We start from the raw sequence: 20,626 nt of genomic DNA on the forward strand, positions 1-20,626 counted from the left end.
CTAGTTAAAAGGTTCACTTAACTACCCGAACCAACATACTCGGTATTCGCGGTTCCTCGCCTGATATTTATTAGATACGAGATGAAACAGAACGTTATAGCTCGAGAACAACTCCTAAATAAATCCTACATCATCATTCCGACCATGCATCGACCGAGAACGATCCCATAAAGCAGCCGCTTCGGGGGAACCTCATCCGTATCCCGAAGAAGCTGCGCGAAGACGCTCCCCATGATGGCGCGGCATAACTCCCCATACAGAACGACCCGTTTACATCGTCTTCCGACCAAGAGCCCATAACTCGGCCGCGTCTTAATACCGTGCCTCCGCGAACGCCATTTTGTCCCCAGGGGGGGCGGCTAGCTGCCGCACCGTCGGATTTAGGGGGCGAGTTTGATACTTTATCGATCTGGGACGAGAGCGCTTTTTTTCCCGTCCGAAATTGGAAAATGAGATTTGCCACGACCGCCTACCAACCACGTCAAGCTTTTTGTTCCTCGCCGGCTCGGTTTTGACGTGTTTCGATGTCGGATACTGTTGATGGGACGGTGAGTATTTTTGAAACAATATTATCATCTCATTGGAAGTATTTTATTTTTATTTTGGAACTTAGGGTTTATCACATAAAAAATTTACCGTCAGAGAAGTTAAACAAACAATAACCAGAGAGATTAATTATAAAAAAGCTCCAGGATATGATCTAATAATCATAAAAATATTACAGGAACTATCAGGGAAGGGTGCAAAATTATTAACATTCATATTCAATGTTATATTACGAATGAATTATTTTCCTAGAATCTGAAAATGATTCTCAAACCAGTGAAAACACCAGAACTTGTCACCTCCTACCGCCCCTCTAAGTTTATTACCGATAATCTCGAAGGTTTTTAAGAAACTATATATAAAAATGCTAAATTACATAATAGAAAAAAGAAAGATTATTCGAGAACACCAATTTGGGTTTTTCAATAAGCATGGAACAATAGAACAAGTGCATAGACTTATATACATATATTTTGGGCTGAAATTAACGAAAATCCATGTTAAACTGCTTTGGTGTTTATAGTTTTTAAGATATGTGACATAAATAGAAATCCACTCATTTTTTGAAAATGCAATTTTCATTATATAACTTAAAACTTATAAGTTTTATTAAACTGTCTATACCACCACCCGATTAAACATAAAATTCTTCATAATTCCTGTAATTTTTATTAGCCTATGTTTATGTGAACAGAAATGACAACAAGAAATGTGAAAATAGCAAAAAATCGCAAATTTTCACGACTATATATATGGAAAAACTGCAAAAATATATTATCCCTCGGAGTGAGATAAAACTTTCAAAATATATATATTTTGAAGTGAAAGAAACGAAAATCTATGTTAAATTGCTTTAGAATAATTAGTTTTCAAGATACTTGACATAAACGGAAATCCCCTTTTTTCTTGAAGATACACTTTTCATCATATAACTTAAAAACTAAAAGTTGTACAAAAATTATAGAACCACCATCCGATTCAGCGTAAAATTATTTATAACTCCTGTAATTTTCACTAACTTAACATTATATAAAGGGAAATGATAGCAAAAAAATTGAAAATGGCCAAATATCTGAAATTTTCACGACTATATATATGGAAAAACTGTAAAAAAATATTACCCGTCAGATAGAGATTAAACTTTCAAAATATATGTATTTTGAAGTGAAAGAAATGAAAATCTATGTTAAATTGCTTTAGAATAATTAGTTTTCAAGATACTTGACATAAACAGAAATCCACATTTTTTCTTGAAAATACACTTTTCATCATATAACTTAAAAACTAAAAGTTGTACAAAAATTATAGAACCACCATCCGTTTCAGCGTAAAATTATTTATAATTCCTGTAATTTTCATTAACTTAACATTATATAAAGGGAAATGATAGCAAAAAAATTGAAAATGGCCAAATATCTGAAATTTTCACGACTATATATATGGAAAAACTGTAAAAAAATATTACCCGTCAGATAGAGATTAAACTTTCAAAATATATGTATTTTGAAGTGAAAGAAATGAAAATCCATGTTAAATTGCTTTAGAATGAATAGTTTTCAAGATACGTGACATAAACAGAAATCCACATTTTTTTTTGAAAATACACTTTTCATCATATAACTTAAAAACTAAAAGTTGTATAAAAATTATAAAACCACCATCCGATTCAGCGTAAAATTATTTATAATTCCTGTAATTTTCATTAACTTAACATTATATAAACGGAAATGATAGCAAAAAAATTGAAAATGGCCAAATATCTGAAATTTTCACGACTATATATATGGAAAAACTGTAAAAAAATATTACCCGTCAGATTGAGATTAAACTTTCAAAATATATGTATTTTGAAGTGAAAGAAATGAAAATCCATGTTAAATTGCTTTAGAATGAATACTTTTCAAGATACGTGGCATAAACAGAAATCCACTTTTTTTGAAAATACACTTTTCATCATATAACTTAAAAACTAAAAGTTGTATAAAAATTATAAAACCACCATCCGATTCAGCGTAAAATTATTTATAATTCCTGTAATTTTCATTAACTTAACATTATATAAAGGGAAATGATAGCAAAAAAATTGAAAATGGCCAAATATCTGAAATTTTCACGACTATATATATGGAAAAACTGTAAAAAAATATTACCCGTCAGATAGAGATTAAACTTTCAAAATATATGTATTTTGAAGTGAAAGAAATGAAAATCCATGTTAAATTGCTTTAGAATGAATAGTTTTCAAGATACGTGGCATAAACAGAAATCCACTTTTTTTTGAAAATACACTTTTCATCATATAACTTAAAAACTAAAAGTTGTATAAAAATTATAGAACCACCATCCGATTCAGCGTAAAATTATTTATAATTCCTGTAATTTTCATTAACTTAACAATATTTAAACGGAAATGACAGCAAAAAAAATTGAAAACGGCCAAAAATCTGAAATCCTCACAGATAAAGATAAAACTCTCGAAATGTATGTATTTTGGAGTGAAGTTCTATGTTAAATTCAATTAGCATACATAGTTTTCAAGATTAATAACGTAAAGAAAAATCCCCTCATTTTTAGAAAACACACTTTCCATTCTATATCTCAAAAACTAATTGTTGTACAAAATTTATTATACTAGCATTCGGCGCAACGTAGAACTTCTTATAATATTCGAAATTTTCATTAGTCTACGATTATTTGAGCAGATTTTACAACAAAATATATGAAAATAGCAAAATTGTTTATGAAGATTTATATGATTTTGATATCTATAATTTGTTTGTTTGTCCGGTGCTAACAGTGTACTTATTTAAAATATATGACACAGAATAAACCAGTGGCAAAAGGGAAACATTTTAATACGCATAAACGCAAATAAATTCGAATTAATCTCGCACAAACGTTACGACACTGTGTCGCAGCGTGACAAAAACAACCCTTTCGGCATAATCGCGTTAGCGGATGTGTAACGTTCTAATTGAGGATTAGTGACTCGTGTTCGCGAGCCTAATTATCGAGCAACATTTATGATTGATGCCGAACAAGGTATTTAGTATAGTTAAGCGGTAATAAATGATATACCGCCGAGGCTTTTAATGATATGAGATGACAGTTACTAAGCGTTCGATATGAATACGTAATCGGATAGTTCGGGGATATCGTGTCGGATCCTCGTCAGGCCAATTAAAAGTTTTCGAAAATAGCAGAATAACAAACGATTATTGGTCAGAATGTACCACCCGAGCCAACAAACGTTAGATAAGATGACCACAATAAAATCCAAAATTAATTTTAACTTATAATTTTAATAAAAATTAAAAAATAATCAAACCTAGGTTTTTAACACAAAAAAATACATTTTAAAACAAAATATCTACATAATAATCGTTGTAATAACTAAATAAAAATAAACAACCTATCTACGACACATGTTTTATATTCTACTATATACACACAGCATTTAGCTTAATACCAACCTAAATGTATTTATATATTGACAATATTATTTTAACTACTATCAACTGATCCCTTCGAAGTCAGTGCCGACACACATTCCAATTCTGGTTTCATTATTTAACTCGTATAATTATGCCCTGAAAAACCCACTATCACGGTAGTAGAAAGACCTGACTAACTACAGAGCTATCAACCTAGCTCCACAAATATTTTACGGATATATTTAAGTATTTCAGAAGACGTTGTCATACGTTGAACATTGGCTTTTTTAGGTAAAATAATTTATTTCGACAATATTAAATGACCACAATAATACCCGAAAATATTTTTAACAGAAAAACTGAACCAACTTCGAAAAATAAAGGAGCAACCCACTAAAAATTAACAAACAATTAAACTTAAAATTTTAACAAAAAAAAAACAATTTAAAAATAAAATATGTACGCAATAATCGTGGTAATAACTAAACAAGAACCTTATTTCACCAATCTACTACATGTATTTTATATTCTCCTATATACACACAATTTAGCTTAATACCTACCTAAACCTATTTATTTATTGACAATATTACTTTAACTACTACCAACTAATCAGTTCGAAGTCAATGCCGACTATCACTCCAACTCTGGTTTCATTATTTAACTCCTGTAATATTGCCTAGAAAAACCCATGACAATCACGGTAGTAGAAAGACCTGATTAACTACAGAGCTATCAACCTAGCTCCACAAATATTTTACGGATATATTTAAGTATTTGAGAAAGACGTCGCCATACGTTGAACATTGGCTTTTTTAGGTAAAATAATTTATTTCGACAATATAAGATGACCACAATAACACACGAAAATATTTTTAACAGCAAAACTGAACCAACTTCGAAAAATAAAGGAGCAACCCACTAAAAATTAACAAAAAATTAAACTTAAAATTTTAACAAAAAAAAAACAATTTTAAAATAAAATATGTACACAATAATCGTTGTAATAACTAAACAAAAACCTTATTTCACCTATCTACTACATGTATTTTATATTCTCCTATATACACACAATTTAGCTTAATACCTACCTAAACCTATTTATTTATTGACAATATTACTTTAACTACTACCAACTGATTAGTTCGAAGTCACTGTCGACTACCACTCCAACTCTGGTTTCATTATTTAACTCCTGTAATATTTCCCAGAAAAACCCATGACTATCACGGTAGTAGAAAGACCTGACTAACTACAGAGCTATCAATCTAGCTCCACAAATATTTTACGGATATATTTAAGTATTTGAGAAAGACGTCGCCATACGTTGAACATTGGCTTTTTTAGGTAAAATAATTTATTTCGACAATATAAGATGACCACAATAACACACGAAACTATTTTTAACAGAAAAACTGAACCAACTTCAAAAAAAAAGGAGCAACCCACTAAAAATTAACAAAAAATTAAACTTAGAATTTTAACAAAAAAAAACAATTTTAAAATAAAATATGTACATAATAATCGTTGTAATAACTAAACAAAAACCTTATTTCACCTATTTACTACATTAATTTTATATTCTCCTATATACACACAATTTAGCTTAATACCTACCTAAACCTATTTATTTATTGACAATATTACTTTTACTACTATCAACTGATCCCTTCGAAGTCAGTGCCGACACCCATTCCAATTCTGGTTTCATTATTTAACTCGTATAATTATGCCCTGAAAAACCCACTATCACGGTAGTAGAAAGACCTGACTAACTACAGAGCTATCAATCTAGCTCCACAAATATTTTACGGATATATTTAAGTATTTGAGAAAGACGTCGCCATACGTTGAACGTTTGTTTTTTTATTAAAATAAGTTATTTCGACAAGATAAGATGATCACAATAACACACGAAACTATTTCTAACAGAAAAACTGAACCAACTTCGAAAAACAAAGGAGGAATCCACTAAAAATTAACAAATAATCAAACTTAGAATTTTAACAAAAGAAACCATTTTAAAATAAAATTATGTACAAAATAATCGTTGTAATAACTAAATAAAAATAAACAAAAACCTTATTTCACCTATCTACTACATGTATTTTATATTCTCCTATATACACACAATTTAGCTTAATACTTTTTGCTTAATATCAACTATTAATCAGCTACTATTAATATACTATTAATTTTACTTAATACCAACCCAGCTCCACAAATATTTTCCGGATATATTTATTAGTGCTTGTGCTTGTGCGGTCTGATTATTCGTGAACTTTCGTTTATTTTTATTTCCCAAGTTTGACTCAAATTACTTATATTGACACCTGTTGTAATTTTCGCTTTTCGTGTGTTTTCTTCGCTATTGTCTAAGACAGTAAGAATCGCATTGTTATATAGGTTTTTTCTTGTTTGGCTCTAAAAAATCTGGGTGTAATATAAGATTTCAATAGTTCAGTGTGTTGTTTCGGTAACATTTTTGTAACTTATGAACAAAGCTGTCATGCCATATCGAAGGCTCGTGTTATATATTAGTATTTAGCTGGACATACCTTTTTACCTTCATAGGCTTTTCTAATTACATTTGTTATTTTATGCATCTGGCCATTCGGCGAATATTTGTTAATAAATCCAATCTGATGATGGTGATGAATTGGACTTTTCTCTCTATAATCATCATCGAAATGATTTTTTTATAATCTTAGTTTACAATTAATTTATTACTACTTTTCCTATGTACTTGGATTAACTAACAAACAAGACGAGTGCGAGAAAATACATCAGTATGTATTCCTCAATTATAAAATTATAATTATTTATTAATTATTAACTTATAGCTATAGTTTACATTAAATGTATACACTTTATATAAGTTCGTACAGTTTTGTTCGTTTTAATCTCCTAACATCCTGCGCGCTGTCCAGTAGTTGTATTGCTTCCACGTTAGTATCATTTAGTATATTCTCATTTTCTTTCATGTTTCAAGGCGAAATCTTGGATAACTTCGCAAATCCATTTGATTTCCAGGTCATCGTCCAGTTCTTCGTTGGTTACATAGCGATAGGCCCTAGTAATCAATCGAAGAACCTTGTTTTTACAGCGTTGTATGACTAGTTGATTTGAATTTTAGTGCAACCCCATATTTGCACCCCATAGGTCCAAATTGGCTTTATAATTGTATTATAGATCAATCTCTTTGATTTTAGATCAAGTTGAGAATATCTTCCGACTAACCAGTATGGTTGTTTTATTTTGGTTCTAATGTGTTTCGCTTTCTATCTAACGTGATGCTATCGAAATGATAGTGAAATAAACCTATAACCAAACTATTCAGTCACAAGAGGAGAACATATGAATACAAGCAAAAAACAGCTCAGGGTGTGATTGGAATGACCAACCTTAAAGGTAACTAAATATATACAGGCTCCAATTAACCATTTTCATACACATATTTTAAAATCATCGAAAAACTATATAAAATATATGAGAATCTGATTCGATAAGCACGTCCATGAGCTGGAACTCATCAAACATTCACAAGGCAATTTAAATGTGCCACGTATCACCCCACCCGACCCCTCGCCCGCATTTATTTATCGCTATGCTTTGAAACAAATCAATTTATATTTAATATTGTTCACATTAAATCATTATCTGTCTCATCGCGACGGAATTCAGCGTTCCAGTTTAGTTAGCGAAATTCGATTAATTCAACAAAAGCCCAATTTGAATTAATAAAAATTCGAACGCGCTAATGGAGCTGTTTTAAATTTTTCAGCCGCGGGGTATCGACGTGTATTATCTGCCGGTAATTTTTAAACCGTGGGGGTTGGAAAAAAGGGGGGAATCGGTTCGATTTGATTGGTTTCGGATTATTTTCGGGGAATGTGGGCGTCGCACACGAGTATTTCATTATTTTTTGCTCCTGGATCGTTATTTTTCGTTATTCTATGTACACAAAAGTTTCTTGTAGTCGATCAAATATGATTTAATTATAAAGGTTGTTGTGTATATACTTTAATCGTAATAGTTATTCGCGTTTGGAAGGAAACAGTTTTGAGTTGTTGAGTTTGATTTTTAAAAATCGCTGATAAATTGGATAAATGAAAACAGCAGAAGACGACTTCTTGCTATTTTCATATTAACAATTATTAAATTATTATCAAAATTATTTATACCAAGTGTACAGGAAAGTCATTACCGATTTTCTGGCACAAAAGACCACATAATTATCAAGAAAATGGAAAAACGTATTGCCCATATTTCAGGATAGATCAATCTATGGATGCCATTCCAAAAAAATATTTATCCTTTAAACAAAACCATTCGTCAAGCGATTTTTTAACTTCTAACTTCTTGGCGAAGTGCTGCTCTACCAGCGCGAGTCTCATTAATGCGAAAAGTTGACAGGGACAAGGAGAGTACGACAGGTGCGATTATATGTCCCGTCCAGGTACTTTCAACGCTTCCTTGAACCAGCTTTGTTTTTTAAAGCGGTTCGTTATCGCCCTGTAAAATCACATTACCATGTCTTCGGGTTCAATATGGGCGTCTTTCGATGCATAATCCAAATTGATCATTTGTTGTCTGTTTGGGTTACTATTAATTATTTCACCAGGTTTCAACAGTTCGTAATACACCACGCCACTCTGGTCCCAAACATGGAGCATTGTCTTCCGACTAAAACCATTTTGGCCTTGGAGTCGATCGGCCGGTTTCGCCAGGTTATAACCATAATTTTTTATACTTAAAGTTTTTAAAATAAATCGACTTTTCATCACCCGTCACTATTCGATGCAGAAATGACTTTCAGTCATACCTTTGAAGCAACATTTCACTGAAGATTTTGCGATTTTCCATTTTGCCCGTCATTCAATTGATGTGGCACGCGTATTCACATCTTTTGGATTTTCTCCAATTGTTTCTGAGCTTCGGTTGGGTCTTAGTGAATATCTTTATGAGTTTTATAAACTTTAACTAGAGATCTATCTATGGAACCTAACTACAAAGTACACACAAAGTTCGACCAATAACACACTTACTTTATACCAGTGATATCCTAAAATGAGAAGGGCTAACAGTAGCTACAACCCCAATTACAAAATGCCTTAGCAGCCAGAAAGCATCAGAACAAATTAGACGCAAGGAATTCGAAATCTAAAAAACATGATATAATATCTGGGAGTATCAGAAGTAATAATACTACTGAAGAAGAAAGGATTTTACTATTTTTGCGAGCAGAGACAATGAACAAACACCAAAAATATAGTTATAGTTAAATAGCTCCTTACACGATAAAAGCAAAATGCTTACTGTGCTTGAACGCTATATAATTATAAATGTGTTCGTACAATATAGCACAAAATGATTTCCTTTAGCAGATTTTACTCATTCCTCAGCAAGAATCTGATCTAGGGTCCATGAAAGGGAATCCGTCATTTATCACTTAATAGACTAGAGTGGATTAGTTCTATTTTATTTAGATAACTTAACACTTAAAAATGGTTGAACTTGGTATTCTATACCTCAAAAATACGACTTAAAAGGATTTTTCTATTTCGTACTTGAATTACATGCTAGACTGCATTTTGTAGTTTGCATTTTAAGCCCCGCCCCATATATTAGCTAATTGATAACATAATTAGAGCTATTTGTTCGTAAGTCTCGCATCGACAATACAGCAACACTGCTTAAAATACGTTATTACTTTAATTTTAACACCTGCCCAAATAATTTTAGCGCCAGTTGAATTAAAAGAAAACGTAATGTCTTAACCTCGCCGCCGTATAAGATGATTACCGCCTCCTACCAGCTACTTTTAAAGGATGAGGGTTATGACGCCATTAAGGTTACTTTGTCGTTTGCACGTAATTTCGTGCCATAATTTCAGCGAGAGCGCTCTAAAGTTATTGAGTCGTTAGGACGACGATATCGTAAAGTGTTTTAGCGCATTAGACCGGCCCCCCTTCTTCCCTCCCGGACGATAACCAGCAGCGGGGGAGCCAGCTAGACCGCCTCTAGATTCGAGAGAGGCAGCGGAGTCGCGACGGCAACGAGGAGGAGGCGTCGGCGATATATATACTTTGTAATTCTCTTTGTAAATTGAGGAAACAGATGGTAGACGTCTTCTCGGGAGGTGTTTTTCGTCTGGGGGAATGAATTCCTCGCCAGCCCTCCTTGATCCGAGCTGTTTAACTTTATACGATCGAGAGAAATTGAATTTTTCGAGTAATAATGATCGTGAATTAGTGAGTTTTTTTTTTGAAAATTGAGTGTTTCTTTGTTGCTATTATTTAGTGCATTACTTCTATTCTAGAGGCCCTGTTTCATGATCAAAACACGTAACAATCCAACATTTACACTGCTGATAACACAATAACAAAAGAAATAGTCCTGGGAATATTTGCTGGTGCCCCAGTTATTATAGGTAAAAATATATGTGTGTCAAGGGCAGTAAAAAAATAAATACACTACAAATAGACTAGAGACTGAAAAATACAGTTAAATAATCCAGATCTATTCATATAAATTTTACGTTGAGGCAAAATGACGACAACCTAATTATACCACCGTATTGAGGCTTGATTCCTCAAGCATATCCATATCGATGATATTCCAATTTGACCAAAGAGATTGGTTTATCTGGAAATTAAGAATGCTACATAACCAACGAAGATCTTTACGATGACCTCGAAATCAAAGGGATAAACAAAGTTATCCAAGATTTCCACCTATAACATGCAATGAGGTCACAAAATCACTAAACCAAAATTTTTGCTACCTCTACACACCTTTCAGCTTCTATCAATCTTATCTAGTATATATAAATGTTCCGTTCTCTTTCAGTTTACCACAATTTCCATTATATGTAAAATAATTGAATAACTTTAATTATAACAATTAAAAATTTTCACCATTAATTTTTGAGCAGCATTTAATCACTTTGTGTAGTAATCAATGCGTTTTAAGTCATTGGTATACTAGTGAGGTTAACTAAAAATAGTTTCCAGTAAACAATGAACAATAGAGTATTTAATGTAACTAAATTATAACAATGAAAATACATATTGATAAGTCTTGAAAAGTATTGTCTTCTAATCTTTATTATTTCATCAACAAGGAGTTTGAGGGGCATCAAAAACAGATTGTTATAAATCAGGCAAAAAAGTAAAGAATATCGAAAATACAATTTTGAACGTTCAATAATTAACGCCTGTATACTCGAAATAACTTAATAATACACGATGGAAAACAATTATTTTATGTCGAGGATGTTAAAAACCATCATATTTGATAGTTAGGTTAGATTGTTTAACAGTTTTTTACATTAGTACATACAAGCCCCTAATGTTATTGTTAGTATGTATTTTTATATTTAGTTTTTATTTATGTTTAATTTATTATATAGTCTGTAATAATGTGCTATATATTACCAATACAATTTATGAACTAAAACTCTTAAGAAGAACTGAAGCTGAAGTACAAAAGAAATGTGCTGGTTATCGGGTATATATTCAGTTTTGGCAGTGTGTAATAAGCTTTTGTTTTACCAACAAGTCTTGAAACCACTGTGGACTTATGTGTTCAACTCTGGGGTTATACCAGTCGAGGCAATAGAAATACAATACAAAGAATCCAAACCAAGATATTGCGACAGAACAGAGGCTCCATCAGCACATTAATGTTGATGTTCTCCAGCTCCTTGATAATGACGGCTTAGCTAGAAGATTAAGAAAAGTAAAACCATTTGATCTCTCAGTGAACATTAGAAATAGTGACATAGATGTTAGGCCCACAGTGTCTATCGTAGATGAAGCATTTTTTGATTTTAAAACCGTTTCAAATTAGGATAAATACAAATAACTTATTAGTAGTAATTTGTTAGATTACTATAAAATATATCTGCACTTTGTCACCAAAACAGCACTATTCAATGTATATATTAGAATAACCAATATTCGTTACTATAATTGAACTAAGGAATTGATTTTTTATATTAATTACAGCCACATTCCCCATGACACGACGTATTGGTCACCCGTACCAGAACCGGACCCCACCCAAGCGGAAGAAACCGCGAACGTCATTCACGAGATTACAGATCGCAGAATTGGAGAAACGGTTTCACAAACAAAAGTATCTGGCCTCGGCCGAACGAGCAGCACTGGCGAAAACGCTGAAGATGACCGACGCCCAAGTCAAAACATGGTTTCAAAACAGACGAACCAAATGGAGGTCAGTATTCATTCAGTCATTATCGTTTAATATCATTAGTAATCATTATATTAGAAATGGGCATAATGACATAATCAAAAATAACACAAATTTTGATTCACAATAATAATAATCATAATGAAGGACAAACTGATTCTAAAAAAACAGATTTATTGATAAATTACTAAGATTTTTTTCAACAATTATATATTACATTAGATTTGCTTAATACAACCTTAATTTACAAATTAATTTATCACTACTGTTAAAACTACTACATTAAAGAAGTTCGTGTGGTTTGGTTCGCTTCAATCTCCTGATTTCCTGCGTGTTGCCCAGTCGTTGTATTTCTTCCATGTTGCTGTGATTTAGCAACCTTATTTCATATTTTAAGGCGAACTCTTGGTACGTCCATTTGATTTAAAACATTCCGGAACATGTATCAGCCTCAAACCGGCATTAAATATATATGCCATACGAAACATTGACGTCACTTAAGATTTCTCTACCATCATTTCCTCATTCTAATGCACGAGGTTTAGTTGGATTATTTATTTTATGTTCCATAGTTCAAAAAACACTTTTGTGCTATGGGAATAATTGAACTTGGATTAATCAAAGTAATTAACCTCCATTTGTTTAACCTCAATAACTCTTATCGAATTGAAGTGAATATATATTCCAGACGCACCATCCATGATAGAATACTGAAGAACATCAAGTAAAAAAACTGTATAATATAACAGTATAAGACATGGCAAGAAAATTAATAAGTATGTGGAACGAAAAAGTGTATCTCGTAGTACAACAAACGACAATGTAATATTTGGGTAATTGAAATATATAAGAGCACATACACCTGTAACACTTCATCAAGTACAAAATCAGTATTCGCACATGCCTTGACATGCTCTGCAAAAAACTGTATAACATAACAGTATAAGATTTGGCAACAAAATTAATAAGTACCAATAGGCAGAATTATCAGTTGAAAACTGTGAGAACAGTATTGTTGAAAACTGCCCCATAATTACTAAGAAAAATTAAAATTATATCGATGATAAACTTACTAAATAATCTTATGATCATAAGTTTAAAATATAGATACAAATGTATTTGACAGGACTACCAAAATATTAATTTTACATACTTGATAGTAATTACAATACAAAAAGGTTTAAACTGTATACATTTGATGGTGGAGGTTGATCTTTTTATGCTTTTAGCCACCCTGTGGAACGAAAAAGTGCATCTCGTATTATAACAAACAACAATGTAATATTTGGGTAATTGAAGTATATAAGAGCACATACAACTGTAACACTTCATCAAGCACAAAATCAGTATTCACACATGCTTTGACATGCTCTGTAAAAAACTGCATAACATAACAGTATAAGACTTGGCAAGAAAATTAATAAGTACCAGTAGGCAGAATCATCAGTTGAAAACTGTGAGAATAGTATTATTGAAATCTACTGCCCCATAACTGCTAAGAAAAATTTAAATTGTATCGATGTCAAAGCTACTAAATAATCTTATGATGATAAGTTTAAAATATAGATACAAATGTATTTGACAGGACTACCAAAATATTAATTTTACATACTTGATAGTAATTACAATACAAAAAGGTTTAAATTGTATACATTTGATGGTGGAGTTAGATTTTTGAAGCTTTTAGCCACCCTGTGGAATGAAAAAGTGTATCTCGTATCATAACAAACAACAATGTAATATTTGGGTAATTGAAGTATATAAGAGCACATACAAGTGCAACACTTTATCAAGCACAAAATCCGTATTCACACATGCTTTGACATGCTCTGTAAAAAACTGTATAACATAATAGTATAAGATTTGGCAAGAAAATTAATATGTACCAGTAGGCAGAATCATCAGTTGAAAACTGTGAGAATAGTATTATTGAAAACTGCCCCATAATTGTTAAGAAAAATTTAAATTGTATCGATGACAAAGCTACTAAATAAGCTTATGATGATAAGTTTAAAATATAGATACAAATGTATTTGACAGGACTACCAAAATATTAATTTTACATACTTGATAGTAATTACAATACAAAAAGTTTTAAATTGTATACATTTGATGGTGGAGTTAGATTTTTGAAGCTTTTAGCCACCCTGTGGAATGAAAAAGTGTATCTCGTATTGTAGCAAACAACAATGTAATATTTGGGTAATTGAAGTATATAGGAGCACATACAACTGTAACACTTCATCAAGCACAAAATCAGTATTCACACATGCTTTGAGATGCTCTGTAAAAAACTGTATAACATAACAGTATAAGATTTGGCAAGAAAATTAATATGTACCAGTAGGCAGAATCATCAGTTGAAAACTGTGAGAATAGTATTATTGAAAACTGCCCCATAATTGCTAAGAAAAATTAAAATTGTATCGATGTCAAAGCTACTAAATAATCTTATGATCATAAGTTTAAAATATAGATACAAATGTACTTGACAGGACTACCAAAATATTAATTTTATATACTTGATAGTAACTACAATACAAAAAGTTTTAAATTGTATACATTTGATGGTGGAGTTAGATTTTTGAAGCTTTTAGCCACCCTGTGGAATGAAAAAGTGTATCTCGTATTGTAGCAAACAACAATGTAATATTTGGGTAATTGAAGTATATAAGAGTACATACAACCATAACACTTCATCAAGCACAAAATCAGTATTCACACATGCTTTGACATACTCTGTAATGCATAGCATAACAGTATAATACTTGGCAAGAAAATTAATAAATAGCAGTAGGCGGAATCATCAGTTAAAAACTGTGAGAACAGTATTATTTAAAACTGCCCCATAATTGCTAAAAAAAATTAAAATTGTATTGATGTCAAAGCTACTAAATAATCTTATGGTGATAAGTTTAAGATATAGATACAAATGTATTTGACAGGACTACCAAAATGTTAATTTTACATACTTGATAGTAATTACAATACAAAAAGGTTTAAATTGTATACATTTGATGGTGGAGGTTGATTTTTTTAAGCTTTTAGCCACCCTGTGGAACGAAAAAGTGTATTTCGTATTATAACAAACAACAATGTAATATTTAGGTAATTGAAGTATATAAGAGCACATACAACTGCAACACTTCAGCAAGCACAAAAACACTATTCACACATTGCTTTAACATATAAAATTCTTCCATGAATTATTAAACTATAATAGATCCTTGTTTGTTTTCAGTAAAATCAATATAACAGAAATTAATTTAAGTACAATTTAACTAGTTCAATCCTAATTAGGTTAATTAAAAACCATGGGATTGCCACCGGAGGAAAAATGGTATTCCCAGTATGCAGAGCACGTGCCCTTCTCTTGCTGTAATCTAATAAAGTCATCTTCCAATTATCGTGTTATACATAAAACCGGATGATTCACCCTCCACGTGGCGTGATAACGACCATCTACATGTAATAACAATAGATTTTTAATGTTTTACTTTATCTAAAGACATATTATTAAGAACTAGGCGATAATTAGCGTCGTAGTACTAAATAAATTAAAAGGTTTTATTGGTTTCTGTCTGTCGTTCATTGTTGTTCATCGAAAAAGAATTTGGAGGAATTTTAAAATTGCGAAAGTCTTAATCATCGATCGATAGAAATTTTCGATTTGTCATAGTACTAATTTTGTTGATAAATAACACACAGTTGGTTAAATGAAGTTAATGGTTGAAAACTGATGAATAACTAACAAAAAAATCGATAAAAGTCAATATGTAACCCTAAAAATTACTATTGTTTTAGTAAAATCAAATATATACATTCTAGAGTCTTGACTGTTCTGAAATATATTGAACGTTTTGACCAAAAGCCTAATAAAATCATTCTTTAAAGTTATAATTTACTGTATTTAATTAACATTCTTCTATTTATCGTACTGTAGCTGAATGACTGTCATCCACTCTATCCGGGGTAATTTTGTGTTTCCTCAAGTTCTTGAAGTAACAGGTCATTTGAAAAGTCCCCGGCTTACCACAGAAAAACACATTTTTTAGGCAAAATTAGCTTTTTTTATTCTACATAATTCCCTTCAAGGGTGATACACTGGTTATAGTGACCCTCCAGCTTTTCTTGTCTTGATTTGTCCTTTGCTCCAAAATAGGCCTCAGTTTCGGCAATCACATCATTCGACGAAAATTTCTTCCCAGCGAGTATTCTTTTCAGATCTGAGAACAGGAAATAGTAAATGGGGGGGGGGGGCAGATCTGGAGAATACGGGGAATGAGGAAGCAATTCGAAGTCCAATTCATGGATTTTTGACACGGTGTATTGTCTTGGTGAAGCAGCACTTTCTTTTTCTTCAAATGCTGCCATTTTCGGTGATTACATCCTTCAAACGGTCTAATAATGCTATGTAATAGTCGCTGTTGATGGTCCTTCCTTATTCAAGGTAGTCAATGAAAATTATTTCATGCACATCCCAAAATACAGACGCCATAACCTTGCCAGCCGACTGTTGCGTTTTCCCACGCTTTGGAGCGGGTTCATCGTTTGCAGTCCACTCGCATGACTGTCGATTTCACTTCGTAGTGAATTGATGGAGCCACGTTTCAATCATTGTCATATATCGATGCAAAAATTCGGATTTAATACGCTTGATCATCTTCAAATACTGCTCCGAATCATCAACTCGTCGTTGTTTTTGATCAAAAGTGAACTCGCACGGCACCCACTTCGCACAGAGTATTCTCATACTCAAATATTCGTGAATGATATGATGTACACTTTCAGTTGATATATTTAGAGTGTCTGCTATTTCATTCAATTTCAATTTACGATCATTCAAAATCATTTTGTGGATTTCTTAAATGGTTTCGTCGGTAATAAACTCTTTTGGGCGTCCACTGCGTTCACAGGCATCGGTGCTCATTTCACCATATCTATACTTAGCATACCCATCTTTGATGGTTGATTTTCCTGGGGTAGTGTCCGGAAACTCAACATCAAGCCAAGTTTCAGGAAGCAATATTTTATCAACACAGCAATTTCCTTTTTATCTTTCTGTCAATATTTTTTCACAATAACAGAAGTTCCTTCTCTCAAAACGCTATAATTTACAAACTAATGATCCGACAGCTGTCAAATTTATACAAAAAAGGCCGAGGACTTTTCATTTGACCTGTTATGTCCCCATTATTAAAACTGTTCTCCGAGACCAACCATTAATTTATTGCAAACAATTATTATTATAATTCACACAATATAACCTATCCAGTGACCAATTTATAGTTCCACTCTCATACCTTACACCACTTCACTCATGTACAATCACGCAAGGTTCCCATGGTTTAGTCCTCTTCAGTTTGCAGACAGAGTGTCGTTCATGGAGCTAGAGCGCCTCTGGATTTTTATGGAAGGGCAGCTTGGTTTCGTCTTTCCCAGTGAACCTTTTGATTTCTTCCTTGACTGTAAGAACTTTAAGTTCACGATGCAGATCTTCATTGCGTACATACCAAGGTGCGTCAACTGAGTTACGTAAAATCGTATTCCTGAATACTTGAACTTTATTTGTATTGCCACTACGGGTACAGCCCCATAGACCTATACCATATAGCAATATTGCTTTGAATGTCTGATTGTGGGTTAATATCTTGTTGTGAATTGTCATTTTCGATTCTCTTCCAATAAGCCTGTTTCCTTGAAGAAAATCCCTTTTACTTTGAACGAAAATTATTTCTTTTTTTTTCACACTCCTACTGGTATATCTTCTAGTTTAGAAAATTCTTCTTCTTGTTTAATTTTGAAGAGTTTATTGGAGATATATGATGTTAATATCTCTAAATATTGCTTTGGAAGCATTTTTTAAATTCACTACTACTACTACCAAAATGAGAAAAAAAGATGTGACGGATAAGAAATAAAAATATAAGAAGGAGGAGGTGCAAGAAAGGTAGAGGATTCGGGAAGCAAGGGGCCGTGGAGAAATATAAAGACACATTTTGCTATTTATTTCCTTCAAATCTACAGCATCAACAAACCTAGAAACCCACCTGGAGCAAATACAATTATGGTTGAAGACATGGCGCATTAGAACCAATGAAACAAAATCCACGCATGTAACGTTTACCCTGCGTAAAAAAACATGCCCACCAGTGAATATCAATCATCATCAACTCCCCCAAGCAGAGCATGTTAAATATCTTGGTATGCACTTAGATCGACGCCTAACCTGGAAGAAGCACATACTCTCTAAACGGAAACAACTTGAACTTAAATTGTATCAAATGCATTGGCTCATCGGACGCAAATCCAAGTCATCATTAGATAACAAGGTGTTGCTGTATGAGTCTATACTTAAGCCCATTTGTGTATATGGAATCCAACTATGGGGTACCGCTAGCAAATCTAATACATCCATCATTCAACGGTTCCAAAATAAGGTGTTGCGTGCCATTGTTGATGCTCCGTACTATATTTCAAATAAAGTGATACAACGCGATATTCCTCTAGAACCTATAACGAGTGTAATTCAACGTGTTTGTGTGAAGTACTTCGAAAGAGTGTCGGTGCATCCCAATGTACTCGCTAATCAGCTAAATATGCGACGTGATAGTGAAGTGCGTAGACTAAAACGTTTAACACCACCTGATCTGATTACTGGACATATGTAGACTTTAGAATAAGCTTTAGAATAATATTAATTAAGATACTATTTTATACAGAAGATTGCTTAATGAAGTGAATTTTCTACATGCCATGTATATATAATATAGACATAAGAAATACTTATTACCAATAGGGCAGGTTGTGGAATCATGAAGAGTAATAAAATAATAAAAAACATTTCCTTCAAATGTATGTTTCTATTTATGTATTGTATGCTGTTAAGGCTATATCTGCACTTGTTGGGTTTCCAGCAGATTCTGGACATTAAGAGCATTCAGCATCATCGGGTTTTTCAACATTTATGTCCATCAAATAGGTCTGTCAATACTGATGACTCGAAACCAAGTATTTTTGGTCGTTTCATATGATCTGCCCTCTGGGTGACTCAGACCTAGCCTCCCAATCGCAGTACCCCGACGGTGAAACAAATTCGAATCGCGGACGCGGCCGACTGTCAACTTGTCCGAGTCTGGCGCCGGCCGGGTCGCCTGTCGAACACGGTACGTCCATTACCGCATCAGTAATTAAAAGTGTGTTGCTGCGAAAGCTCCTGGACGTGTACACGGCCTTTTAACCGACAACGAAAGAGATGTTAAAGCTCTAAAACTGATCGGCGGTTTGGAACTACCGGACGTTTCGGCTTGTATCATTTACATAATGATGGAACACGCGAAACTGCACATTTTCAATTAAACGAAACAAGAAGTAACAGTTTCAGTGTCGATTGTCGAACGAAATTATTTTCTTGTCAAGTCAATAGAGATTTTGATAGAAAAGTTGTTGAATATATTTTATTTCTTAATTTCTTTATAAATTACATTTTACATTAGATATGCTTAGTACAATCTTAATTGCAAGCAATCTTATTGCAAATTGCAATAAGCTAGGCAAACACGGGATTAATACATCAGTATGTATTTTAAGACAAGTAAGAGAAATGGAACATCAAAATAAATCAGTATTGATTTCACTAACAAAAAATCAAGCACCAGCCAACATATATAAATCAAGAAGTAGTCCTGCATGGACATACAACTAAACCTCTTGGCACCACCCTTGTTGTTGTACTCTGCCGGAAGCCGTATTTTACGAAAAATTCTGAAGAATTCAAACTAAAGTACGAAAAAATATACCAGATACTGGGTAGATATCTGCTCTACACTGCTGACATTCCAACAATAAAAGAAACACTACTGGAACCTTTGCTGATGACACAATTATTATGGCATATGACATATCTCTGCCTAGGGCAATAGAAAAAGTACAAGTGGCCGTCAACAAAATCTACAAATGGACGAGAGATTGGAAAATTCAACTTAATTATATCACTCAATGGATGCCCGTTTCTACAAGTAAAATCAGCTAAATACCTTGGAATCCATCTTAAATTGGAAACATCACGTTAGACAAAAAGCAAAACATATTAGAACCAAAATAAAACAACTATACTGGCTAGTCGGAAGATACTCTCAACTTGATCTGAAATCAAAGAGATTGATTTATCATGAAGCCAATTTGAACCTATGGGGTGCAAAGATGGGGTTGCACTAAAAATTCAAATCAACTAGTCGTCCAGCACTGTCAAAACAAGGTTCTTCGATTGATTACCAATGCCTGTCGCTACGTAACCAACGAAGAATTGCATGATGACCTGGAAATCAAATGGATTTGTGAAGTTATCCAACTTCTGGACAGCGCGCAGGATGTCAGGAGATTGAAGTGAACCAAACCATAGAAACTTATATAAAGTGTATACTTTTAGT

At 32.8% G+C, this 20,626-nt stretch overlaps 1 protein-coding gene across 1 annotated transcript in view; it reads left to right on the forward strand.

Moving 5' to 3' along the window:
* The window catches only part of C15 (homeobox protein C15), a 57,330-nt gene that overhangs the window by 20,206 nt on the left and 16,498 nt on the right, over positions 1–20,626 (forward strand). The window contains exon 2 of the mRNA XM_076409442.1: positions 11,993–12,221. Within this exon, the coding sequence (XP_076265557.1) occupies positions 11,993–12,221 (229 nt within the window). The remainder of the gene's footprint in view (positions 1–11,992; positions 12,222–20,626) is intronic.

The sequence above is a fragment of the Rhynchophorus ferrugineus genome, unplaced genomic scaffold (assembly GCF_030347505.1).
Source record: "Rhynchophorus ferrugineus isolate W39M unplaced genomic scaffold, kcgeb_rfMv2 rfM7, whole genome shotgun sequence".
NCBI lineage: Eukaryota > Metazoa > Arthropoda > Insecta > Coleoptera > Curculionidae > Rhynchophorus > Rhynchophorus ferrugineus.